Source organism: Pithys albifrons, chromosome 8, assembly GCF_047495875.1.
Source record: "Pithys albifrons albifrons isolate INPA30051 chromosome 8, PitAlb_v1, whole genome shotgun sequence".
NCBI classification, from domain to species: Eukaryota; Metazoa; Chordata; class Aves; order Passeriformes; family Thamnophilidae; genus Pithys; species Pithys albifrons.
The window spans coordinates 35,458,350-35,486,170 of record NC_092465.1 but is presented as its reverse complement, the minus strand read 5'-3'; the positions used below and the strand labels follow the sequence as shown (position 1 = coordinate 35,486,170).

At 50.4% G+C, this 27,821-nt stretch overlaps 1 protein-coding gene across 6 annotated transcripts in view; it reads right to left on the bottom strand.

The window, feature by feature from the left end:
- The window catches only part of AGAP1 (ArfGAP with GTPase domain, ankyrin repeat and PH domain 1), a 320,698-nt gene that overhangs the window by 194,374 nt on the left and 98,503 nt on the right, over window positions 1-27,821 (bottom strand). For all 6 annotated transcript variants that reach the window (XM_071562998.1, XM_071562999.1, XM_071563000.1 and 3 more), the window contains exons 2-6: window positions 27,011-27,069; window positions 22,332-22,419; window positions 9,472-9,557; window positions 5,395-5,536; window positions 2,645-2,779 (exon numbers count right to left, since the gene is read on the bottom strand). In XM_071562998.1, the coding sequence (XP_071419099.1) occupies window positions 2,645-2,779; window positions 5,395-5,536; window positions 9,472-9,557; window positions 22,332-22,419; window positions 27,011-27,069 (510 nt within the window). The remainder of the gene's footprint in view (window positions 1-2,644; window positions 2,780-5,394; window positions 5,537-9,471; window positions 9,558-22,331; window positions 22,420-27,010; window positions 27,070-27,821) is intronic.

Sequence of the window (27,821 nt, the reverse complement as noted above, 5' to 3'; positions counted from 1 at the left end):
ATTTCAGATGTACCAACTCCCTGGCAGCTCATGGAGGGCTCAGGGAGAACAGAACAGGAGGGACGACAAGGTGCACTGGGAACAAAAATTCCATGGTAAATCACAGGTGATGGAAAACACTGCACAGTGTTCAGCTGGATTTAACAGCATCAAATGGGAAATGCTGAGTACAAACTAAAAGCACTAAAGGGAACGTGACTAAACCAAACCCAACCTGCCAATTGCATCCTTATTCTAACAATGGAAGGCACTCAAGTGTTCAAAGCTACACAATCCAGCAAAAGCTGAGGGACCTTGGTCAGCACTGAAATACCCTCACAGACCTACCAGGGCAAACAGCTGGGGGTACAACCACCAGGCCTTCCCTACCCTGGAATATAAATAAATTCTGCTTCAATCCTATGCCTAAATCCCATCCAGCTGGGAGCAAACTCTAAACACAAATACAGAGAAAATGTCTTTGTAGGTGTGGCAGCTACAGCTGCATAAAGCTACTAACTTGTCAACATCTCTTTTTCCCCTGAGTTACACAAGAGAAATCTCACCTGTCTTACCCATTCAGCTATTAATTAAATGCAGTAATTGTCTGTACCCCTTCCAAGCTTGCTGAAAAAGCTTTTGGGCTGTATTTGACAGGCAGTGCAGTGAAATGAAAGGTATGAAACACACAGATACAACTGTTAAAAATACATTTCAAATACACCTGTTTGGTATCACAGAGTTACAGAATGGTTTGGGTTGGAGGGGATCCTACAGATGGTTTAATTCCACCCCCTGCCATGGGCAGGGACACCTCACACTGCCTCAGGCTGCTCAACCCTCTCAAGCCCCACAAACCAAGTGTCATTTAATCAAGTGCTCCCTATTAACAGCTTGCACTGCTCATTCACACCCCCTCATTTAATGGGGTTAAGAAGTTGCTTTGTTTCCTGCTGAAATAAACAGCAAAAATTCTCAGCAGTTGGATTTGGGCCCAGACGTGTCTGGCAAGTGTAACCCATTCATACAGAAGCATTTCTAATCCTATTAGTTGGCAAATATCACAGACTTGGTTGGCTGCCATGTAGGTAAAACAAAACCTTGGATTTCTTCGACACATGAGCTCTGTCAATGCTTTCTACTTCCTACTAAATTTAGCAGAGACACAAATAAGCCTCCTGGAAGCTTACAAGTTCATCCCACCAGCTTTGTGCCAAGAGACTTCCCTCACAAGGTCCCTGAGAAAGGGAAAAAAGAGGAGCAGACTGTAGAATGAGCCACGAACACCACAACTCAAAATATGTAATTAAAAACCTAACTATAGCTGGCACTCAAAAATAAATGTGCTGACAAAAGCCCCTAATGGCTCTTGGAAACTCCTAATCAATACAGAAAATCTAGGCAGTGAAAACAGTAATTTTTGCGACTAGTTCTAGAGACAACAGGGAGCAAAGCACAAAGATGCAGCTTCACACGCTCCTCTGTGAGATCTGACCAAGAGCACATGTAAACACACCCTTATTTGGAAGGAAATTACTGCAGTGCAGGTCAGGATTTGCCATGGAAAAATCAGAATGTGTTACTTTTTTCCCCTCCCCGTGGAAACATTTGAATACTTTGCCTTTTTATTCCATGTAAACATGGAAAGCTTTGGCTTTTATTTTTTTCTTGCCATGCCTTTGTCCACCCCTGTGACAGATGCTGAGGTGACAGTGCCTCACACACCCACAGACAGCACAGGACTCGGCCATGAAAAACCCACACCAAACCAATCCACGGGGCTGAGGAGCTCTAAGAAATGGCTGAACTCAGTCAGGAAGGTTTTCAGGCAGACAAACTGCTGTGATGAGGGGGTGACCCCCCAGGCACTGCCAGGCACGGGGAGCAGAAAGGCAGCAAAGCCTCTGGCAGTGGCTGCGATGCCACTAGAGGGGGCACAGCGCCCACCGCATCCAGCCCTGGCTCCAGGGGCAGGGAATCAGGGAACAACCCCGGCTGGGAGGGACCAGGCACCACCAGAGCCCCTGCACGAGGCTCTTAGGGAATCTGGGTGGGAAGGGACCTCAGAGCCCATCCAGTGCCACCTCTGCCTTGGGCAGGGACACCTCCCACCAGCCCAGGGTGCTCCAGCCTGGCTTGGGACACTCCAGGGATGGGGCAGCCATAGCTGCTCTGCCCAACCTGTGCCAGGGCCTGCCCACCCTCCCAGGGAAGGATTCCTTCCAATATCCCACCCAGCCTCTGTTATTTCAAAGCCAATTATCCACCTCTCAGCTTCCAACACTCCATGAATACCACGCTACTCAAACGTACAATTTAACTTTCAACTACTCTGCACTAACACCTTCTCCATGAGCACTAAATCAAATCAAACTTTTGTTAAAATCAAGCAAGCACAAAACAAAACTGAAAATTAACTAAAAACTAAGAACAGATGCTTAACATTAAAGGTGCTGGTAGGGAATACCTCAGTGTACACATGTGCCTGCTCAGCATAAGGAGCCTTCCACTCCAGCTAATCTAACAGAGGTCCCTAAAAGCAAGCCCTTGCTTGAACTCAACATTAAGGACTGCTTGGAAAGCAGGGGAGCAGCAGAGCCACAGGTGGCTGTTTGAAAGCAGCTGAGCACTGAGGGACACACTGGATGCAAAAGGCCCCGAGTACCGTCATGGAAGACTCTCTCGACGTTCAGCCCGTACGTGGCACAGGTCTCGTAGTAGGTGCATCTCTTGAGGTCGTTGGACAGTTTCCTGGCCCTGGCATCGTCGATCACCCTGGGGTTGGTGGAGCTGATGGCATCTGCAGCAGCAGGGGAAACACAGAGCAAATGTCACTGCAAAGCACCACCTTGTGACTGACACTCACAGAACCGCTCAGGTTGGAAAGGACCTTCTAGTTCATCCAGCCCAACCAGCAGCACCACCACGGTCACCACCAAACCACGGCCCCAAGTGCCACAGCCACGTTCTTTGAACACTCTCAGGGTTGGGGACTCCACTGGGCAGCCCCTTCCAATGCTTTACAACCCTTTCCATGAAGAAACCTGCCCTTCCCGTCCCCCCTAAACCCGCCCTTCCCATCCCACCTAAACCTCTGTGGCACAACTTGAGGCTGTTTCTTCTCATAATGTGCACAACCCAAGCAATGAATTTAAGTACAAACCATGAGACTTGCAGAATTTTTAGAAACAACAGGGGTGTACATCACTAATTTTACACCTCCTTACTAAAATCACCAGCCAAACCACTCAGGGATTCTATGACAGGCACCAACTGCAGCATTTACAGCTGTGCTAAAACTCTGCCCCCAAGCATGAAGTCAGTGCCTGTTGGACGCTGCGTGTGAGGCTCAGCCCCGGGCACGACAGGGCAGCACCTCAGCTGATGTTAGTTATTTGGAAAAGCAGCAGCCTCTTTTTTCATCAGCAGAGGGCGCTGACAACCTTTAACCAGAAAGGAACCGATAAGAACTTGGAAAGCTCTGCCTTGTTCTGGTCAGGCTGTGGCACTGAGTGGCTTTAAACACACAGAACATCTGGAAGCATCAGCCAAGTGCCAACGTTTTATGAGAGATTTCATTTCATGTCTTACTTCAAGAATAGCAGTCAAAACCAAACAGTCCAGGCTGGACAGGGCTTGGAACAACCTGCTCTAGTGGGAGATGTCCCTGCACGAGGCAGGGGTAGAATTAGAGCACTTTTAGGATCCCCTCCAACCCAAACCATTCTGTAACTCTGATACCAAACAGGTATATCTCAAATATATTTTTAACAGTTATATCTACGTATTTCATACATTTCATTTCACTGCACTGACTGTCAAATACAGCCAAAAACCTGCATTTTTCCCTGATGTTTGCTCCCAGAATTAGCAGTATTTCCATATTCAGCCACATTTTGAAAAATCCCCATTGCATCAGTGCTGCAACAGAAAACTTTGCAAAAAAACCTATTTCCTTTCCGGTAATAACAGGAAGGAGATGGAAAACCATTCCCTAGAGTGTCAGCAGGGCATGAAGAAAGCTCAGAGATGTTTCCCCTCAACTCCAGTTTCAGGCCGACAGGACAGCCTTCAAAGCAATTCCTTTCTGCTTTTGGGTGGGGGTTCTGCCATCCAAAGGCCTTTTGTGTGCCCACTTCTCCTTTCACTTCTGCTCATCCCCCCAGCTGGGCTTCCTCCCTCCCAGCTGCCAGGGCTCAGGGGCAGGCAGGGCAAGGCAAACTGCCCCTGACCACGTGGCTGGCAAGAAAATCAGCTGAGAAGGCAGCAAAAAGCCTTTACACAACCAAACCCAAGAGGAAGATGCCCAGAATGCAGCCAGAGTTTCTCTGGGCACCCTGTGCCAGGGCCTGACAACCCTCAGAGGGAGGAATTTCTGCCACATACCAGACGACCCACAGCCCCTCTCCCATTCCTGCTGGAGCCCCAGAGTGCAGCCAGGACGTGTCCCAGCTCACATCAGTGCCCACCAGCACAGGGGCCGGGACAGGACATGCCCATGCCAGCCTGGCACAATCCCTGCAGTGCCTTACCCTGTGGGCCCCCTAGCACAGGGGCCAGGACGTGGCTCTGCCAGCCTGACACAGCCTGGCACAGCTTCTGCAGTGCCTTACCCTGCGTGCCCACCAGGACATGGCCATGCCAGCCTGGCACAATCCCTGCAGTGCCTTACCCTGCGTGCCCACCAGCACAGGGGCCATGCCAGCCTGGCACAGTCTCTGCAGTGCCTTACCCTGCGTGCCCACCAGCAGGGGCCACGCCAGCCTGGCAGTCCCTGCAGTGCCTTACCCTGCGTGCCCACCAGGACATGGCCATGCCAGCCTGGCAGTCCCTGCAGTGCCTTACCCTGCGTGCCCACCTGCAGGGGCCATGCCAGCCTGGCAGTCCCTGCAGTGCCTTACCCTGCGTGCCCACCTGCAGGGGCCATGCCAGCCTGGCAGTCCCTGCAGTGCCTTACCCTGCGTGCCCACCTGCAGGGGCCATGCCAGCCTGGCAGTCCCTGCAGTGCCTTACCCTGCGTGCCCACCTGCAGGGGCCATGCCAGCCTGGCAGTCCCTGCAGTGCCTTACCCTGCGTGCCCACCAGCACAGTGGCCATGCCAGCCTGGCACAGTCCCTGCAGTGCCTTACCCTGCGTGCCCACCAGCAGGGGCCATGCCAGCCTGGCACAGTCCCTGCAGTGCCTTACCCTGCGTGCCCACCAGCAGGGGCCATGCCAGCCTGGCACAGTCTCTGCAGTGCCTTACCCTGCGTGCCCACCAGCAGGGGCCACGCCAGCCTGGCAGTCCCTGCAGTGCCTTACCCTGCGTGCCCACCAGCAGGGGCCATGCCAGCCTGGCACAGTCTCTGCAGTGCCTTACCCTGCGTGCCCACCAGCAGGGGCCACGCCAGCCTGGCAGTCCCTGCAGTGCCTTACCCTGCGTGCCCACCAGCACCATGGGGATGTCGCCAGCGCTGCGGAAGGCGGCCATGCGGCTGTAGTAGTGGTACACGGTCTGGAAGCTGACCTCGTCCTCCAGGCTGAACACAAAGATAACGGCGTCCACCCACATGGCAAACTGCAGAGGAAGAAGGGAGAGGGCACACGGTGAGCAGGGCAGCAAAGGGAGAGACAGGAGGAGAAACATTCTTACCTTCCTTGGTGGGAAATGCACACCAGAGAAACTCAGTGACAAGAACCAAGGCCTTAAGAAAGTGGCATCAGCTTCTACAGGGAGGCATCTCCTCATGGTGAAAGGAAGGAGAGTCTGGGATATACCAGATTTTCCCCCACACTCACAACAGCACCCTCTTTTTCACTGGGGTCTGATACTACAAGCCCAAGTAGCATCATTGGGTTTGAGTCACAGAAAACACAGCAGGCCCAAATTCCTCAATGTGTGCATTTTAAACTAGCTGCACTTGTCTCCAGGCACCTGACTCAGTGTCCCTCTGGCTGTGATATTCCCCTTTAGTGCCCCACTCCACAGGGCATTCCCCCTCTGGGACTTCCATCCAGGCACGCTGATGTTGCCAGGACAAGCATTGCTAGGAATTCTCACATCTCGACCAATACCCAAACCCATTAATTTGACATTTCCAATTCTCTACACTCTTAATTGAGCAACAGCACTGAAAGTCTCGTTCTGCTGTCAGAGGAGGAGCATCAGCAGCCTGCTGAGGGACATGCAGGCACACAGGCCAAGGCAAGGTGCCCTCAGGTGACCATGCAAGTGAGAAGCTTTCAGCTCTCAAGTGAAATAAGACTGTTTAAAGACATTTAACTTAACAGTGAACATAAACAGGACATCAAGAAAAGACAGAAGTAAAGCTTAGCTCACTGCCTTGATTAGTGCCTAACAGACTCCACTCCTACCCAAATTTAGAGCAATGGAAACAAGCTTCAGCCAGGGGCATTTTCATGCTCTGTTTTATTCCTACTGCAACGTGCCAGGGACACCCTGAACAGAGAAGGCTGCAAGGAGGTTCTGGGAAAGGCTCTGCACACTCAGCACTGCCTCGGATGGAAACCAAACAGCATCTCGTCTGCCGTGGTGAGAAAACAGCCAGAACTGTCCTGGGGTTTCAGGACAGTCAGGAAAACAACCTTCAGAGGGTGAGGACAGCACTGGTTACACAGTCACTGCCAGGGCAAAACCAACCAGCACACTGCTAAATCTGCCCTGTTCCCACCAGAGGAGCTGCAGACACAGCCCTGCTGTGGGTTTGGGTCTTACTATAATGGTTTTCACTGAGTGCACACTCAGCAGCATCATGGCAAGGACCTTCCCCACAACTGCAACATCCTCCAAGCCAACAGTCTCTCTGAACCAACCCTCTGAGTATTTGCTTCTAATGAACATAATTTAAAATCCCCACAGATTTATACAGTGCATTTCCTCCAGGCACAAAGTATTTCCAGTAATTTTTCGTTTCTCTTTTTATGTTGAAATAAAGCTTAATCTTTGTGGGTATCTGATGTGTGGCATGAAAAACCCAAGGAATTTTGGAAAACACACACAAGGCCTGGAAGTGCTGGATGTCTCATCCACAGCACTGTGCAGGGAATAGCTGGAGCTAAGGGTGAGTCAGCTGCTGGAACACAAATCCATCCTCACACTGTCAGTGAGCAGAGCTGAGAGTTCAAAGTAAGCTCAAAACCAAATTATAAAAAAAAACCTTTATATTTAAAAAAATAGCCTGCAACAGCTCATTACAGGTCAGTCACTGTTCATTGGGTTTTACAATAGGAAACTGAATTCTTTTCATCTTTGAACAGTTTTACTTAGACAATGAAAGGACAGACCATAAACCCACACAGAGTCTTCAGGGGAGTTTGTTTTCTCTCCTTTCCTGCCAAAAAGAAGGGAAATCTCCCTGACCCAGTGACAGGAACAGCACAGCTCAGCTCCTTATTTCATACTCATGTATTATAATATAAACTTACCCTCCTCATGAAGTCATAATTCTATCCCAGTCATTCATGAACCCAGAAATGAACTTTTCATTTCAGGAATTAATAAACTGATTAAAGATGTTCAACACATATGAGACTTGAAATTACACCCACAAACTTCAAAGGCAATTTACCTGTGAAACCCAAGTGCTGAAAGGTGAAACAGCACTGACACCTTCAGCTCTCCATCCTCCTGATTTGCTGAAGAACAAATCTCAGCCACAACAGAACCACAGAATGGTTTGGGTTGGAGGGCCCATCTCGTTCCCCACCCTGCCAAGGGCAGGGACACCTCCCCCAGAGCACAGGAACCAAACCCCAAGTTCCATGGGCAGGGACACCTCCCCCAGAGCACAGGAACCAAACCCCAAGTTCCATGGGCAGGGACACCTCCCCCAGAGCACAGGAACCAAACCCCCCAAGTTCCATGGGCAGGGACACCTCCCCCAGAGCACAGGAACCAAACCCCAAGTTCCATGGGCAGGGACACCTCCCTCACAGCACAGGAACCAAACACCCCAAGTTCCTCTCACACACATGCAAAGCACAGCCTGTGCCTGTCCATGAGGCTGCACTCAGAGCAACCCCAAATCTTCAGCAGGGAAACATTTCTCATTGCTGTGTCCACCTGTGCCCCCCCAGTATTTCTGTTTCCAGATGGGTGCATGTGCTCTGAGCACCAGCCCTGGAGCTGTGGGAGCCCCAGCCAAACCCCTCCCAGTCCAACACAGAGCTCTCCTTGTGGGCTCCTGCTGACAGGGCTGCAGATGTGCCAGCAACACTCAGGGTTTTGTCTTTTAACTTCCTTCCAGGATGTGTCTCTGGGTCTCCATTTCCTCCACCTCCTTTCTCTTCCCGTTTGTCGGGCACCTTCCCCTCCTGCAGCCAAAGTGGGGCATTGAAGGCCAGGCTGCTGCTGCTGGCACTGCTCCCCTCCAGCTGCTCCTGAGGCTCAATCACTGCTTGTTTGGAAGCTGAGCCAGCCCTGAGCAGCCAAGTAGGGACAGCAGCTGCCAGCACTGGGAGAGCCTGCAGGTGCCCAGGTGAGGAGCAGGAGGAGGATGCCCCAGGAAGGGCAATGCCTGCAGACAGGCTTCAGCATCACAGGGGCAAAGTCCTGCTCACAACAGGGTAAGGGTTAAGGACACAAACCCACAAATGTCTCCTGAAATGGTCTGGGCAGGCTGGGGGTGTTCAGCCTGGAGGAGAGGGACACCTTGGGGCCCCTTCCAGTGACTAAAGGGGCTCCAGCAGAGCTGGAGAGGAACAAAGGCTTGGAAGGACAAGACAACAGAGTGGCTTCCCAAAGCCAGAGGGCAGGGGTAGATTGGAGATTGGGAAGGAATTGCTGGCTGGGAGGGTGGGCAGGCCCTGGCACAGAGAAGCTGTGGCTGCCCCTGGATCCCTGGAAGCATCCCAGGTCAGGTTGGATGGGGCTTGGAGCAACCTGGAATAGTTGGAGGTGTCCCCGTCCACGGCAGGGGGTGGGATGGGATGAGCTTTGATGCCCCTTCTGACCCAAACCCTTCTGTGATTCTTTTAAACCCTGACATGTCACCCTCTGTGAGAGGAAGTAACAGAGGACACAGAGAATTCCCAGTCAGAAATCCAGAACTCTGTGGTGCTGAGCTGGAAGTTGCCAAGTTGAGTCTTAAACAGCAAAATGTGGAAGCAGCAGAGAATGCAAAGACTCGGACCCAAGTCAGTGTGTCCCTGTGTGCAAGTCTGTTTGAACAGTTCAGGGCTTCAGACTTGGAAGAGAACTCGACCACAACACACAGTTCTGTCCCCAGGGGAAGCACACTGGGCATTGAAGAGAAATCACTGACACAGCTTTAGTTGCAGTACCCAATGTTCCTACCCAGACTCTTTAACACACTGTAATTGAAATCCCAAACATTTTCTGAACAAAATGTTTTTCCCCTGAAGGCAATGCAGGAATTTTCCCAACAGACGGATGAGAAGGAGCCAGGTCAGACAGAGCCGAGGCAGCTCTTTGGCAGGCAGGTTTTCAGAAGCACAGGAAGAGAGAGGCTTTAAGGCTCCCAGAGATCTCACCTGAGCCTCCGGAGGGCCTCCTTCATCCCGGATCAGCAGCAGGTAGCTCTGGCCATCCACCACTATCTCCTTCTTGAACCTCCCACCTGTCACACAAAGCAGCAGTTACACACAGCAAAGCACAGAACACACAGAAAAAGGCTTCGCTTGGGGAAAAAATGGGGTCCTTGAGCTCTCTGGCAATTAACCAACTACTGTAATTAAGATTATATGCAGACACATAGGAATTACTTAAGAAAGCTAAGGCATGTACTTGCCTTATTTATACATACATACCTACACATTTTACATATAAATATCTATGTAAGCAATAGGGATAATGTGGAGAAGAGCCAACAGCTACATTACAAACAGTAACTCCCAGGTCAGGTGTCCTTGGGTTTGACACACATGGGTGGAACACCCTGTGCAGCACCTTTGCTGTGTGTAACAGTGAGAGAAGAATCTCTAAGAAGGCAAAAGTGGGACAGTTCACACAAACAACGTTGTGTGTTACACCCAAAAGCATTTCCTCAAGGGAAGCCCAGTTCTTACAGCACACAGGGGGTGTTATGGAAATGAGAGTTCTATATTCAAACACCACAGTTAGGGGAAAATACCAGACACATGTTAGACAAACAGCTACGATGGTGGTACCTCTGCAGGATGTGCTACACTAAAGGAGAGCATCGTGCTGCTGGCTTGGGACAGACCCAGGCCTGCTCAGGACACCACACACACAGAGGAGCTGTGCCCTTCAGACACCTCCCACCCCCATCCTGCTGCCCCAGGGGGATGTGGCACACGGAGCAGCTGCTCCCTCAGTCACCTCTCCCTCCCCTGGCTCACAGGGACTCCTGCCCAACTCCAGGGCAGAGCTGGAATTGCTTCCCTTGGGCTCTCTGCTGTCTCTCTCCAAAATGACAAATCCCATTGAGGGCTGCTGGTGTGACTGAGCCTAAACCAGGATTAGCAAGCATGGACTAAGGCATTTGGGCTCCTCTCCTGGAAGCAAACCCCCTCTCACCTCCCCACCCAAGCCCCAAAGCTCCCCTGCCTGGTATGACCCACCCTCACAGCTGAGCTGGCCATGCAGAGACAGACCTCTATGAACACACCCTACACTTCTCTCTTCACCCCTGGTTTTCACACTGGAATTATTTCTAATTTGAACTCTGTTTCCCAACCAGACTCACTTTAAAACTTGTCCCAGTACCAGAACACCCCTGCAAACAGCAGTGAGGCAGCACACACAGGGGGACACTGAGCCCCAAACACGACTGGCACAGGAGCTGCTGCCCCAGGGAACACCAGACTGGCTCAAACCCTCCCTGCCCACCCAACCACAGCAGCAGCTCCCAAACCACCAGCACTCCACAGCTCAGCCCTGTGCAATGTCTGAGCATGTTCAGACACACTGGATGTTTCACAAAAGACGTGAAAACAGGGGGGAAGTTGTGGTTTTCTGCTGGGGTTTTTTTTGTTGTTTGTGGGTTTGGAGTTTTTCAAAATCTTTTCTTTATAAACCTACCCTACTATTATTACTCTATTAGCAGTACTAAACATGCAATAATTAAGACTATCACATTTCTGGCTGTTTAAAGGCACAGAAAGAGCAGGACAGCTACACAGAGATTATCGTTTCACTCACAAACTGCATTTCAATTTCACCTTCACAGATCCAGTGGCAGATAAATATATATCATTAGTGAACTTGAAAAGAACAACCACAACCAACCGTAAAACTTGTAAAGGAAACTTGTCTCGGCTCTCAGGAACTGGATTTCTATTAATCAGCTCATTATTTCTATACGTTGTCAATTAATTGCATGTGCTTCACATGGAAGTGTTAAACAAGATGAATTACTTACTATAGAGCCCTCCAGGGAGGCTCTTGAGAGCTGTGAGTAACAATGGCAGTGCAGGATAGACTGATTGGAGAGGGAAAGTCCTGCCTAATTGCCATTTCCTATTTCCTTTTTTGAAGCACTGAAAGTTCATCCAGCTCATTATGAAATACCATGGACTGAATGACTTTCAGAGCCAACTTGTTATTCCCCTGGTCAACAGGACACCTTGCAAGGCTCCCTGTATCTTCAAAGAAGGTGAAATAAAACACTTAAGTAGACAACTGAAAAATAAAAATACTCGAGTGTATATGCCCTGACCAAATGTGAGCACTGAGAGGTTCATTCTTCATGGTCACTACAAATCTGGCTGGTGAGAGGAGCTTGGAGAAAGGTACTATATTTAAAAAATTCAGCATCAAGTTAACCAACAGTTCTTTTTCTACTGAAACCCACAGTCAATGACCTGCTCTTTCCCTTTCCCAAAAACACTGTGTGAGGCTCAGCACAACCATAACATGCTGTTATTTCCAGTATTAAATTCAGATCCTGACATGCTGTTCCACTTCACCAGGACTGTCACACAGTCAGTTCAAATCTCCTCAAGTGGCTCCTCCACCCTTAAACGAGGATGTTCCCTCATTAGCAGGAACAGCCACATCCTCACACATCCCTGATTTTTCTGATAAATAGTTTAAATTTAACACCCTCCAAACAAACTCTCTAAAAAATGCCCTGCATTTCCACTTCACACTAAACCTTTCAAATCAAATCTGAAGACCCAGCAATGCAGCAGCAAAGTCATGCTCATCCCTCAAACAAGCACCACTTTATGCAAATCTCAGCTCCCAGCAGGATGCAGCATCCCTGACAGCTCCTGCTCCTGCATCAGAGCCCTTATCGAGGGCACAGCTCAGAATTGGAGCTGCACAGATTGAGAAAACCCCCCTCATTACCAGGAATTCACACAAACAAAGGCAGAAGCAGAGAAGAACACACAGACCAAGGCTGTACCCTGCAGATATCTGTGACTGGAGGATTAAGGCAAACAATGAACTGATTATTCTGCCTTTCACCTGAGACCCGATGAGCCTCAGCACCAGCCTGGGGAAGCAAAGGCAGGGCCAAGGCAGCGATTTGGGGATGGTGGGGCTTGGGCAGTACCACATCCAGTATTTTTAATAACTTACATCTTTGGAGTTTGTAAAGCACCACAGGGAAAGAGGAATTAGAGAGACCAGCCAGCTCAAATATTGAATTACAGCAACCCGTGAATATGTCAGGAGTCTCCCAAGCTACAAGACACCACTGTGTGTTCCTAAATATCCGTGTACATGATGGAGCCACGAGTTACTGCCTAAACCCACGACCCTGAGAACAAAGAAATGACCTTCTTAATTCCAAGCAGGAGCTCAAACTCCCCAGCACTGCTCCCATGGGATGCAGCTCGCTCTGCTCCAGCCCCATCAGTGCTGTGGCACACACAGCTTTGTAATGAGGGATCTCCCAAATGTTCCTGCCAGCGGAGGTCTCAGAGGCTCCACAGGATGGGCATGGCAAGGCATGTTATTCCCACTCTCCCATGGCCAGGATGTTATCCAGTCACACAAAGGTGTCCAAACCCTTGCAGAAGGTGGCAAACACCCTCCTGTGCCCACCAGCAGTGAGTGGCACCCCTGGCAGGGGCAGCTGCCCAGGCCCTGCACACAAACACAGCTCTGAGCAACACAAAGCCAGCGAAATCCTGTGCAGCAGCGACTCCCAGCCCCCCCAACACCCAGCACAGATCAGAGCACGGGCTGGGGGCTCAACAAAGGCCTCCTGATCTCATCTTTATGCACAACACTCTCCAGGCTGGTGCTCAGAAGCAGCAGCAGTGCAAGAATTACCCAGTAAAAACTGATACCAGCTGTAAACACTGCACACATTTGCCATCAAGGGCACTCACATCACCAAAGCTGGGGCAATTCCAGGGCTGGAGGATCATCCAGCCCTGCCAGCCTGGCCTGGAGCTGCTCACTGTGCAATTGCTCAGCAGAGCAGCCCCTGATTCCACCCTGGGGCTCCTCACCCAAGCACATGGCCCGGGGAGGGAGTTCTGTGGCCATGAGACAGATAAACCAGGGGCTGGGCACAAACAGGCCCAGGCAGCAGCTGAGTGTCTGCCCTGGCAGGGCATCGGAACCCAACCCAGAGCCTGGGGCTGCACAGCCCTGAGAGCCTGGAATTCACATTCCCACTGACACGTGCACTTGGACAACAGCAGCCAGCTGTCCTACAAATGCACATTCTCTCCCTTTCCCCCCTCCTCAGAAGATGGGAGAGACTGCCAAGAATCCAGCTCCTCTTCAGGGAAACACGGGAAGAAACTCTCCATTCAAACACACTCTGGTTTGCTACTGCAACATTTTCATGTAAATAAACTACTTTTAAAATGCTTTTCTCAGCATTTTCCCCAAAAGCATATTATTACAAGAAGGATTAAAACCCTACAAGGAGGATTAAAATTAAATTTCCATGTGGTTGAGCTGGGTTGAGTGTTGAACCACAGAACAGCAGAGAGTGGGGAACCAGCACTGCCACATGGGACTGAACCTGCAGGCAGATCCTGCACCAGCTCCCACAGAGCACTGGGGCCAAAAACCCCCCAAAACAACAAAAGCAACCGAGAGCAAGCCCTTCAAACCCCACCAGCTGGTTCTGCCAGCAGGTTTAGGGCACAGTTTGGGAAATAGAGGACCAGGTCTCCTGGAGTATGAAGCCATACCCACCCAAAGGCATCCCATGCAGTGCAGTATCACACCATGGAGAGAACCTTATCTGGACAGAAAAACTGCCAAGGGAGCACTGATTGATTCAGGGTCTGTAACTGCCTGGAAAGAGGCCTTGCTGCTGCAATTTTAGTGGCAGCTGCAATGGGCATTTACCCGATTAATTCTGAGCCATGATCACTGATGCATTTGCAGTGTCCCTCCAGAGGGTTCCCAAAACCTGGTGGTGATTTCAAAGGAGATCAACTCAATTTTAAGGATTCAGGAAAATAGCTTACACTTAAAATAAATAAACAAACAACTAACTAACTAAACCAAAAATGAGCTACTCAAGTTGCACAGAATCACAGAACATTCCCAGCTGGAAGGGACCCACAAGGCTCAGCGAGTCCAACTCCTGGCCCTGCACAGAACCAGAGGCCACAATCAAAGCCCTCTGAGAGGGGGAGATGGAGCTGCACACTGAGCACACACAGCAGCTCAGTGCTATTTAAGTTGTGCTGAATGCTGTTCTGCAGAGGTCTGTGGTGTCATTTCCAAGCAGCAGAGGATGTAACAGAGAGCAGAGCAGCCCTGCCTGGCACTGCAGCTCCAGGAGAGCAGGGACAGGGTGACATCCTCGTGCCACCCACTCCTGGCCCAGCACCAGCCAGTGAGAGAACACACAGCAGTGCCTCCCACTGACCTCAGCCAGCTACCACCAACTAAAGAAATAAAAGCCCCCAAACCCTGTGGTGTTTCACAGGTCAGTATGGAAGGAGCATTTATTGCCCCCAACCCCACGTTATCACACACAGATGCAGTTATGAGACCCTTGGGTGCAGGGAGGGAGTAATTCCCCAGCACAGTCTGTCTCTGCAGGAAGAACTTGGCAAAAGGAGAAGTCAAAAGTACAGTAAACTTCATCATCTGACCATCCCAGGCCAGGCTGGATGGGGCTTGGAGCAGCCTGGGCTGATGGAGGTGCAGTGGCAGGGCGTGGAACAGGATCATCTTCAAGGTCCCTTCCAACCCAACCCCTTCTGGGATTCCCTGATAAACAGGGAGATCAGATCCAGTGTGGTAGCTCAAACAGGAGGGCAAAGTGATCTATTAACCCCCAAGATAAATGAGAAAACCCAGAGCCTCTGAGCAATTAAGTTTCCCTCATTCCACAGAGTCAGGAGCAGAGCATGTTCCACTTTCACTCCAAAGCCTCCTGCAGTCAGTGCTCAGCCAACTAGAGAGGCCCAGGCTCCATAAAACCCCTGTAGGGTGAGTGCAGACCAAGAGGAAACCACACTCTGCCCTCATCCAGTGGCTCCTCTGCACAAAGAGCCACGACACAAATGCAACTTTCTGCAGGAGCTTCACCTCTCACACATGCAGCTTATTAATAACCTGGAAGATGGAAGCAACACAGGCTATTTAATTTCTAGATAATGAAGCAGGAGGGACTGCAATTACGTGAGAAAATTGGACTGTACTTCAACACGACCAGAATGAGTTGGAAAAATAGAGGGGAAAAACAAAAGCAGCATCAGAGGGACAAAGGGAAGGCCCAACCACCTGCAGGAAGGTGGGGCAGGGAGGGCTAAAACCCCCTGGCACTGCAGAGCAGCAGTTGGGCATTCCTTGTGCCACCAGCCCAGCCTCAGCCTCCTCAGTCTGGGCAGGGCATCTCAGCAAGACAGGGACCAAACAAATATGCCTAGAAAATACCCAGGAAGAAAATCAAGTGTATTTTCCTGCCAGCAGGTGCAGAGTGTTCCTTACACATCACACCCACTAATTGTATACACACCACCAGGCTAATTTTAAAAGCTTATTTTTATCAAGCCAGCTGGAGACAAACAAAAACCAGAATCAGCTTCTTAGGGCAGGATGTGACACCACTTCAGTTCACTCCTACCTGTTTCCATCACCAGCCTTTTCAAGTTTCAAGAGCTGACCCCCAAACCAGACTTTCCAAACAAAGCTCCTCACAGTGACTTACAATAGCATTGCCCTTTTGGTTGCAGTTCTTTAAATGGTGACTTAGCACACGTTTCATCTTCCAGACAAACCCAGCCCAGCTTTTCATCTAACATATAATTCAGCAGCTCAACATGTTTGACTTCCAACATCATTTCAAAGATTTTTACCTAATTACTAACAAACCCCAAACAGCACAACAAAGATAAGCCAAAAACCTGACTCCCAAAGGCACTGAAACACAGATTGCAGGCCTTTTTTTATCTCTTTTTAAGTATCTCTTGGCTTTTTTTACTCTGTTTATAGCCAGCTTCTCTGATACCTGTCCCTGTCATTACAGTTTTGCATCACAAACAGTAACCCTGAGGTCAGAGCTGGGCTCAGCAGTGATTACACTGCACTCTGTGCTCCCTGAACAGGAACAGACACCCAGGGACATCCTGAAAAATCCACCAGGCTGCTGAGAATCCAACACTGCAAGTAAAACCAGCTCGTGCCCCTCCTTCTGATACAATTTCCCAAAACAACAACAGATTTAATGGAAGGGGAAAAAGGACAATAAATCAAATAGAAGCTGAAAAGGAAACGTGTTGGAAGGAGGTGTTAAGATTCGGCTTTGAGATGGAAAGTGAAATAATGGGCTTGGTTTACAAGCACACCCAGGAGGAATACTTGAAAAATAAAGAGGGAGGAAGGCCCTTTCCAGCAGCAGCCACTGCAAACTCTGCTGCTCTCCGGGAGCCCTGGAGACTCAACTCGCCCAATCTCAGACTCATCAACGCTGGAAAGGCCCTCCAACATCACCAAGAGCAACAACTGCCCCAGCGCTGCCAAAGCCACCGCCAAACCCTGTCCCAGGTGCCACATCCACGTGGTTTTGGACACCTCCAGGGATGGGCACCTGAGCCCTGCCCTGGGCAGCTGTGCTAGTGCTTGGCAACAATTTTGGTGAAGAAATTTCCCTCAATATCCAATCCACACATCCCACCTCACCCCCCCGGCACAGCTTGAGGACATTGTCCCTTGTCCTGTCACTTGTCACCTGTCGGGAGCAGCTGTAAATCTGCACTTCAGCTTCAACCTGGGACACAACACTGCAAGGAGCCTTTCAGGAGGAGGACACATCCTACAGACATTGCTCATCAAAACCAGGGAGGATCCAGGGTGCAGCTAAAGACACCACAGTAAAGAGCAGGTGGCACTCAGGAAGGGAAACCCCTTCTAGGAAACTGCTTCTCCAGCACCTTCTGCCCAGGAAAAGAGCAAATCCTGGAGCTCTTGCTTTAATTAACAGAGTTCCTTTTTTGTGTGACACTTGAAACAGTTGCCAACTCGAGTGTGGTTTTCAAAGGCTGCTCCAACCCACACAGGCAGTCCCAGGAGAGGGAAGGGCTCCAGAGGGGAGAGGGCAGAATACATAAACATTTTATGTCTTTTATGCTAAGCCTGAAAGGCTCCAGAAGCCCAGGAGAGCTCCCTGCAGCAGGGCTTGAAAAGGATCAAAAAAAGACAAGTGTTGTTTTATATCTGGGTGTCAGCATGAAATGCCAAATAAAAATAATCAGTCAATACTGTTTTAAAAGAACAGAGGACAAAGAACTGCAAACAGGTAATTTTGAACCCTGCTGTCTCCTGCACAAAACTACTCAGGTACCTTCAGCTGCCCCAAAGTGCTGCAGGAGCTCCTGAAACACGGAAAGGATTTGAAACCAATGTGGAAAATTTCAGTTTCCCTCTGTTTTGTAGCTCAAGAACCTCCAAACGTGCTCTTAAGGCAAATGTGGCCCTTTGGAACCCACATGCACTTGGCATTCCTGCAGAATCTCCCTGTGCAATAAGCACACAAAGTATATAAATGAGTATGATGATCATTTTCTGGAATTCCAAAAAGTCATGAATGAAAGAGCGTGAATGTTTCCAAGAAAAGCACCCAAGTGCATCCCCAGAGGACACGTTTCTCTGCTCCTCATCTGCATTTCAGCCTCTGCTCCCTGAGAACAAGGCACAGACCAGTCTGGGGCACATCCTCTCGTTATTCAGCAAAGAGCAAACTGGGGTGTTTACTAAATATGGCCTTCCTAAATGTTTGAAAAATATTAACTAGATAAAAATAGCCAGTGGCTTCCGTAAACACACTGGCAACCTCAGGGACCTGCCTGTTCCCAGCAGGAAGAACTACATGAGCCACAGGGAGAAGGGAACAGGAGTCACAGAGAAGCGAAAATGGTCCAATTCTGCTGCAGCTCCCTCGTTCTGTCCAACCCACACCACCAACCGACGAACCCTGAGGAATCCCAGAACCCCAAAAGGTTTGGGAGGGACCACAAAGCTCATCCCACCCCACCCCTGCCATGGGCAGGGACATCTCCCACCAGCCCAGGGTGCTCCAAGCCCTGCCCAGCCCGGCCTGGGACACTCCCAGGGATGGGGAGGCTGTTTTTGAACCCTTCTTTCCCCCAGAAGCAGCTCCACCTTGGAGTGAGCCCAGGAACTGAAGCACCAGACCCGACTGAGGCCACTGCAAGGTCAGCCCAGTGAACAGCTCCTGCCTGAACTTTCTGCACAGATATTGTGTAAGAGTCTGAAACCAGGCAAAAGCTCTTAAGAGGATGGGAGTGAAAGCAGCTGAAATTTTAAACACTCTGCTTCAAAATCCTCCTTGCATAATTACCCTCTGTGGGCAAGTGTGGGGCACAAACAGTTACTGCAAACAACAACCAGAAAAACAGGGACATCCATCCCCTAAAATGTAATTTTTACACAGAAACAGAATCCTTGAGGCTGCAAAAGACCTTTAAGAACATCAATATGTGTTTTTGTTACAGGCTGGGAACTTATTCTTGTGATACTACCCTTACATTCTTCAAAGGAAAGGCTGAAGGTGACACTTGGTTTAGTATTTTAATAATAAATATGACCATTCCTGCTATTTTATGGCCATTTTATGGCCATTCCTGCTATTCAGGTGATATGCTGTTCACTGTGCTACTGAAAAAAGTTATTGTTGAAAGCTGCAATAGGCTAAAATTATTTTCAGGTCAAGGCAGGAGAAAAAGTAAGTGATCAGAGCTTTCTGGATAACACCAGTAAAGGCTTTATTCTGTACCTCTTACTGGGGGAAAATTGCATTTTTATTACAAGTTCCTCCACACACAGAGAAATGAAACCTTCATTTCAGCTCCTTGCTGCCTCGAGTCAGGATGGTAAATGGGTTTTATGCCTTTGGAAACACCTCAACTATTTACTCCACATGAAAAAAAAATCTTAAATATACCTCCAAGTACACAGGGAAAAACCCTCCATTTTCCTCATCCCAGCTGAGACACCTTGGACAATTTATCTGCCTTTTTTTTATTATACTCACTGGAAAAAAAATATTGAAATAATCACAATATGACTTAAGATACTCATAGACATAGTAGAGGTGTTGAAAAGCTTTTGAGTAATTTTTCACACCTCAGTGGCTTTTTGGAAGCAAAGCCTGAACAGCAAGAGAGTCTCCTGACACTCCCTGTTCTGTCAGCTCCAGCTCCCCTTGCCCTGCCAAGGTCTGTCTCAATTCCACCCCCTGGTTTCTCTGTGCTCCCACAGGTACAACCAGATTTTAGAGGGGAAAGGAAAGACAGGAGGCTCCCACACCTCCCCTCGTCTGCAGCAGGGCAGACACTCAGCAACTGCAGCTTTTCTTCCAATCACTTGGAAGGTCCTTAGAAGATGAAAAAAACCTCTGGGATTCCCCATCACTTCCTTGTTGACTCATCACAGAAACAAACTGAAGTCCCAGGCTGTGGAATTGCCACTTACTGCAGGGTAACACATCCCTGCTTCCCTTACATGAAAATCCACCTGGTGTTAAACATGTCACACAGGGCACAGCCATGTGCATGTTAAACAAGCCAGAAAAGAGTCCAAAAGCCAGTCTTCTTCCCAATAAAACCTTGTACTTTGAGAAAACAAAGGTTTCCACGTTACAAACACACCAGGGAGTACAATGAGCTCTGAACAGAACTAAAAACCAGGCCAGACAGTGAGAGAAAACTGCTGTACACCTTCATGTGACTCCTGCTCTTGGGGTGGGGCAGCAAGAGGAACAGCTCACCTCAAAGAGCTGCAAGAAACATGGACCACCTGGACATGGAATTCCCTGGCTGGAATGGTGCAGCTCTGGGAGAGAGGCACTTGGGGCAGGGAAGGGGCATGGCAGTCCCAGCCCCTCACAGGCAAAGGAGGGCACAGGGAGCAGTCCCTGGCACTGGGGGTGAGTGGGCAGAGCCATCCCTGCCCCAGGAGAGGCTCAGGGCAGGTTCAGGGCAGTCCCAGCCCCTCACAGGCAAAGGAGGGCACAGCGAGCAGCCCCTGGCACTGGGGGTGAGTGGGCAGAGCCATCCCTGGCCCAGGGGGAGCTGAGGACACGGAGCCTGACACGGGCAGCTTTCAGGGAGCCCTTCCCAGCCCGGGCATTGGGGTTTCTGCCCTAAGGCAGCAGCTGCCACCAGAACATCCCTTACCCAGCCTAACCCTGCACACCCACAGTCCCTGAGCAGGGACAGCTGTGCCCCCAGCATGGAGGGTCACACTGGGCATGCTGTGCCCTCCACAGGTTGTGCCTGGATGACCTGGAAGTGTCCAAGTGTCCCTACCCCTGGCAGGGGTGGCACTGGGGGGGCTTCAAGGTCCCTCCAACCCAAACCATCCTGTTATTCTGTGCCAAAGAATCACCAAATCTCCACTACACTATTTTACTAAGGGTACTTTATATGGGTTGAAATCTCCATTTAATATTAACTTGATTAGAAATCTTCACCTTATCCCTCACACAGTAAATGAGAGCTCTTAATTACCCCGGTTTTCCTGCTGTTAATGAAATGCAGCAGTGTCATTAGTGAGGCTTGTCAGCCACACTTATGTGTAAGAAATGATGTGGCACTGCTTTTGTCATCTAATCCTTCCAGGAAAAACAGTTGGAACGTCACTCAAGCACTGTAAATAAAAATCCCTGCAGACAAAGAGGACAGATGGCAACACTCCCAAGGAACAGCACCTAAAATATTCCTTCTCTAGGAGGAGGGACTGCCAGCCCTGGCAACAATCAATGCACTGGAGTCTTGCAAGATAAAAACCAGCCCAAAATATTTTGTGTTCTTGAAGAGATCTGTCGTGATATTGATTTTTGCTGAAGAGTTGTTGTATTCAGTGGGTCTCCCCTCACATCCCCATGTCTCACTCTCAGCATCCAGCAAACAGGAGATAAATGCAGTTTGGGGGAGAGGCTCAATTATTATCCATCATTATCAATTACAATTATCAGCTCTAGCTACAAAGCAGTAAAAGCATTTAAGGCAAACTTGGAAACTGGAAACCTTCAGTGTTGCTGAAATTGCAGAGAAAAAGCCTTGTCCATCTCTCCCTTTCCCTCTCCTCACATTTTAACCACAATTCCAGGCTGTTAAAACGACAACTCCTGAGCTTACACCTTCCTTTGGTATGAGTTAATTAGGAACAAATGTTATCAGAGATGCATGAAACTACAAACTACAGCTGAGGAGACAACTACAGCAAGAGACAAGAACAGTGAGATGCACTAAAGACTCGAAATCAAAAGGAAACAACTCAAAATGATACACAAAACAAGGGGAAGGCTCTAGAACAGACACTGGCCCTGTCCCTTCCGAGGGAGCTGCCATGGAGACAATGCATAGTTACCTGCATCCATATCTGCAAAGAAGGGAACAGCCAGTAAGGAAAAGAAGGAACCAGAGATTCAGTGTCTCAGAGTTGGATTTAAAAGGTCATAAGGAGAACAGATAAAGAAAAATAATCAAAAAAGTATTTACTGTAAGCTACATCTCATAAGGTGCTGTATTTTTTATTTCAAGCTATGAACGCGGATTAATGTTAAACACTACAACATATACATTAATTTTCTATGCCATAAAAACATTTTAAAAAAATACCAGCACTAAATATTTAACACATTAAACAGTGAACAAATTGTATGTTTAGTTTAAGCTCATGATGTTGTTTAATTCTTCCAAAATCCCAATTCTGGAGAAATCCACTACTGCAGACAGTGACTGTAGCTTTCAGCAGCAGTACTGGGAGCTTCCCACATGGAAGGAACATCGCGGGGCAAAGTATTTAGGGATGATCAGGAGTCGTGGGAAAGCTCCAGTTCCATCACTGTCCATACTGAGCCCGGTCTGGAGGACACTAAGGGAGAATCTCCCTGAGTTCTGGAACAGCAGATGGGCCTCTCTGCCAGTGAGTGGGAGGGGGTCAGGCTGCAGCCTGGGGTGTGCAGGGCACGTACCTTCGGGGGATTCCTCCTGCACGTAGGTGCCCGTCAGGTACCGGTGCACGAGCGCAGACTTGCCACTGGCCAGGTTACCCACGATGCCCTGCAGACAGAGGGGACACAATCAGCTGCATTAATCCCTGCACACAGCAGCACGGGCAAGGAGCATCATGAAACAACCCCTGTGCACGTGAGGAGAAAGCCCACCCAGCAGGACAGCCCCAGCCAGGCCAAGAGGGGAGGTGAAAGGCTCTGCCAGCAGCACTCCCTTCCTGCAGCTGCCACTGATGCCAAGGGGCAGCACCAGGGGACACACAGACCCCAGGGGAGGGGCCTGGCACCTCTTGACTGGGAAATACAAACACATCACTAAGTTGTCATCCTGGTGAACCCCTCTGGAGGCTGCACAGTGTGATCCCCCCTGACTCACCCCTGACACACACACACACCATGTACGTGGCAATGGACAGACACATTCTGGCATCTCCACCAAAACAGGAGGGTTTGGGCAGGAAGAGACTTGAAATACCATCCCATCCCATCCCCTGCCATGGCAGGGACACCTCCCACTGTCCCACGTTGCTCCAAGCCCTGTCCAGCCTGGCCTTGGACACTTCCATGGATGGGGCAGCCACAGTTTTTCTGCCCAGCCTGTGCCAGGGCCTCACAGGAAGGTATCTCTTCCCAATACCCCACCTCTGGCAGTGGGAACCCATTCCCTTGTCCTGTCCCTCCATCCCTGGTCCAAAGTCCCTCTCCAGCTCCCATGGAGCCCCACTGGGCACTGGAAGGGGCTCTCAGGTCTCCACAAAGACATGTTCAAGTCCCTGACTGCACCCAGAAGTTCCCAACTCAAACCCTCCCTGCCCAACACCTGCCCTGGAACAAGCACCCAGCAGCACTCCATATCCTGAGGCACACAGCAGTGCTCTGCTGAGCTGGCTCACTGGCAGCTGTTCTCCAAACCCAGGCAGAGGTATCAGCAAGCAGCCCAACCCCACAGTTTCCCTCCTGAAGGTGCTCAGATGCCAAAAGATGAGATTTGTGTTTGCTGTTGCTGTAAAAGGGCACACGGTGCACACAGAGGACACTCTCTCTGAAGGAGGAGATGGGAACTTCCTTCACCCTTTAAAACAAACCAGGCCTACTCTGTTCTGACATGTTTACTTGACCCTCACCAGAGGTTCAGAGCAGAAGGTCCCTGGAGACAAGATGAGCTCTGCTGAAGTGCCTGAGACTGCCAAGGTGACCAAGGCACAGGTCACATGTTACTGCACAATCCCTACTCCATTTTCTTAATCCTAAACTGTGAGAAACCACCCTCCTTATCACAAAGTGCTTATTAAGTCCTGTTTGCACGGAAAACAATTTTATATTATACTTGTGCCAAAATTTTAACTTCCAAGAACCAGAGAAAGGCATCAACTTTGGGGTCCAGAGAGAACAAACATCCTCCATCCTTTGGCCATGGATGGCGTAACTTATTCTAGCAAGAGACTCCAAACATTTAAAAGACATCAAATGACTTGAGAATACAACTTTTTTTCTTTTTAAAGCATTCCAAAGGTCATTTCAGAACACATGATTTTACAGCACTTCAGGTTCTCTGAGACATTCCTTCTTCCAGGGACCCCAAACCACAAGGATTCCTGGGCACAAGAGCACTTGGATGTTGTGATGCTGTAAACTGATGCAGAAAGCTCTGATTAGATGGAGCAAGAGGTGTATTCCAGTGAAGAAAGTGCCTCACTAATTCATCCACAATCCCAGAGTGGTTTGGATGCCAAGGGCCCTTGAAACTCACCCCACTGCCCTGCCCTGCCCTGGACAGGGACCCTGCCTGCAGGCCAGGCTGCAAACACAGCTACAGAATCTGCATCTGCATCCCAATCTGATTTCCTCCCCAGAGAGCTCCTTCAGAAACACTCAGGAGATATCTGCCTTCTCCTCCCCACCTGGAAACCAGGATTCCCTCAGATCCCCCATCAGGACCTACAAAGCACCACCTCTTGCCCAGCAGGATCAAACCAGCCCATGACATTAAAATCGAGGAGAACTGTCCTTCTGTTGTTCAGTGCAGGGCTGGGCCTCACTGCTCCAGAGCTCCTCATCAATTGCTCCTGAAAACCAGGAGCAGGAAGTTTTACACTGGGAAAAAACCCAATTTTATTCTAATACAGTTTCTCTCTTCAAGGATTAATCCTTGTCCAAGGCTGATCCCCCACAGTATGACAAATATTCCAGCATGTTTTCACTGTAGTCAAACTCCCCTCTCCCATATTTTATAAACAAACAACCCAAAGTCATCTCTGTTTATTTATGGATATGTCTGAAATGCACCAAGTTATGACAAGCATGTTAAGGCACAAAAACACCACCCTAACCCAGTTCAGAAAGGAGAAAATTCAGCTACAACTCCGTGCTCCTGTCAGTTCTGACTCGTGCAACACTGAATCATTTATTTGCATGTGCCAGACATGCTGTAGAATCAGCCCAAACCACTGTGCCCACATCCTACTGAAGCCTGTTGGAAAATGCTTAAATGTACTGATGGCTCCTGGCATTTCAAAGCTGCCCTGACTGCACTTGGCATCCTTATTTTACATTGAGAGAAATGGGATCCAGGAATACCAAAGGTACTGCTCTCACCCTACTCTTGACTGTAACAGGAGTATCAAAATCTGTAGGTAAACTGTGGAAATATTTGATCAGCAGAGACCAACCACAGAATCCCAAAATGGTTTGGGTTGGGAGGAACCTTTAAAGCCCATCCAGTTCCACCCTCTCCCAAAGGCAGGGACACCTCCCACTAGCCCAGGTAGCTCCAAGGCCTTGAATATCCCCCTGCACACTGGACAGAATCCAAGCCCTGTGTGTATTGCTGAAACAGGAGGCAAAGACTGATGTTCTTTCCTCCCTCCCAGACATGTTGAAATAGAATCCTTCCTTTACTGCAGCTCTGGGTGCTCTCTCTGCTCTCCCAGAGCAGTTTCTATTCCCTTTCTAATTCTGCACAGCCCAAAGGGTACAACAACAGCCACTGTATAAATAAATCAAAAATAAAAATCAACCAACTCCCTCAGCTGAAGGACCTCCCAGCCTCTCCAGAGAGGACAACCTCTCCCAGTGAGCAGTTCCTCATCTCCTGCAGAGCACACCCTTCTCAGGAGGCCGAAGCTGGGGCTCCCTCCCAGCCCTGCCCATCAAGCCTGGCCCCCACCTGCCCTGCTGGAGAAGCAGCTTTGGCTTTGCCAGGTCCTGTCCTTGCCCAGCCCTCAGTGAGCTCCGAGGATGAGGCTGGAACGCAGGGAAGGACAGGACAGCACAGGCAGATTGCCCTGGCCCTCCAGGCTGCCCTCCCTGCTGGAGCACAAGCTCGCAGGCACAGCTGGTGGTGCTGCAACCCACCCTTTGCAGAGCTTTAATCAAATTAGTGCTTCTGCAACAGTCAGAGTTCTGCTTTGCCCCCTGACAGACACCCTGTGCACACTGACCATGGCCAATCCATTCTCTGCAGCTGGGATTGTTTCCCTGCCCCTGGTTCAGACAGCACAGGGGAGAACACCCCACACCAGAGCCCATGGGATGTAGCCAGGCTGGCACAGGAGTGAAATGCCCCCGGAGACCATCAGCAGTGCTGGCACTCCTCTGGTTCTGCATTACAACACCTGTAACTGCAGCTCTGCTCTCACCTGCAAGCCCCAAGTTCCTTGGCTGGTGTTGTCAATTTGCAGGGCTTGGAGAAGGGGAAGGATCTGCAAGGAAACCCTCTGTAGATCCTCCTCAGAACAAGCCCCCACAGGGCTGGACTCCTGTGCAACCAATACCTTGCAATCCAAGTTTTTCAGTGTTCTGATTCTGTGTGGTGTTTGTCCTCCAAGTTAAACCCCAGTGACAGGGCCCCAGTAACTCTGAGCTGCTGGTTCAGTTCCCACCACCAGGAGGTTTCATCTCAGCCTCTACATTCCTATCTCCTAAAAGGGCAAATCTGGGCAACTCCCCCAGTCTGCCTCTGGGTTACTTTTTCTTTTTCTTCCACCTGTCTGTAAACCAGCTCAGCCGAGGAAATTCCTGTGAGCAGCGATCAAATCACTGTCACTGTGATAGTAAAACAGGTTTTGATGCACTAAAGGAACCTTCAAATAATTTTTTTCAAAAAAATTTCAGTATCAGATCACTTAAATTCTTTTAAGAAAGGGAGAAAAGACATCTGGTCCTTGAAAATTACTGTGGTGAGATAAAAGGAGCCTTACAAATCATCAGCAAACTTCCACCCCCTCCTACAAACATCTAAGACCCCTTGAAAGGTGGTTCATGGAGCCAAGCAAGTTGCAACAGCAACAAAATACAGAGACATCTCTGCAGGAATATTATAAAAACTGAAAACACAATCTTCATAAGACAGTCCCATCCCTGGAAGTGTCCAGGGCCAGGCTGGATGGGGCTTGGAGCAGCCTGGGCTGGTGGGAGGTGCCCCTGCCCAGGGCAGGGCACAGAATGAGATGGGCTTTAAGGTCCTTCCAACCCAAACCGTTCTGCAATTCTACCATATTTGTGCAGAAGACAAATGTTTTACTTATTAAAATTCCTTTGTGTGGTTTCCCCCCCCAGTAGGTTTAATGAAGTGTGAAGACTCACACTTGTGTGTAACATTTCCAGGCTGTTTGCAGAGCCAGAAGCAAACACAAACTCACCACTTTCAGCTCCGGGACCGATCGGCTCAGTGTCCATTCCTGGCTGTTCACAAAGGCATCTGTGGAAGAGGAGAACATTCCCAGGGTCAGGATAATGACATTTCATGGGCTGCTGCACACAATTTCATGCCAAGGCTTTGGCTGACCAGAAGTCCCCTGATCTCAGGAGACTGACAGTCCAACTCGACAAACACCATGTCAAAAACTCCAGAACATGCAAAGTGCCCACTCTGCCCCCAGCAGCAGGTCCACCTGTCTCAGCTGCCCTGACATTACCAAGCCCAGAAGCAAGGCAGGGCAGGGCAGAGCATGGTCCCCGCCCCAGCCCGGGGCACACAGGCAGGGGCAGGGCCCCCCGGCCCGGCCCGGCCCGGGGCACACAGGCAGGGGCAGGGCCCCCCGGCCCGGCCCGGCCCGGGGCACACAGGCAGGGGCAGGGCCCCCCGGCCCGGCCCGGCCCGGGGCACAGCGGCAGGGGCAGGGCCCCCCGGCCCGGCCCGGCCCGGGGCACAGCGGCAGGGGCAGGGCCCCCCGGCCCGGCCCGGCCCGGGGCACAGCGGCAGGGGCAGGGCCCCCCGGCCCGGCCCGGCCCGGGGCACAGCGGCAGGGGCAGGGCCCCCCGGCCCGGCCCGGCCCGGGGCACAGCGGCAGGGGCAGGGCCCCCCGGCCCGGCCCGGCCCGGGGCACAGCGGCAGGGGCAGGGCCCCCCGGCCCGGCCCGGCCCGGGGCACACAGGCAGGGGCAGGGCCCCCCGGCCCGGCCCGGCCCGGGGCACACAGGCAGGGGCAGGGCCCCCCGGCCCGGCCCGGGG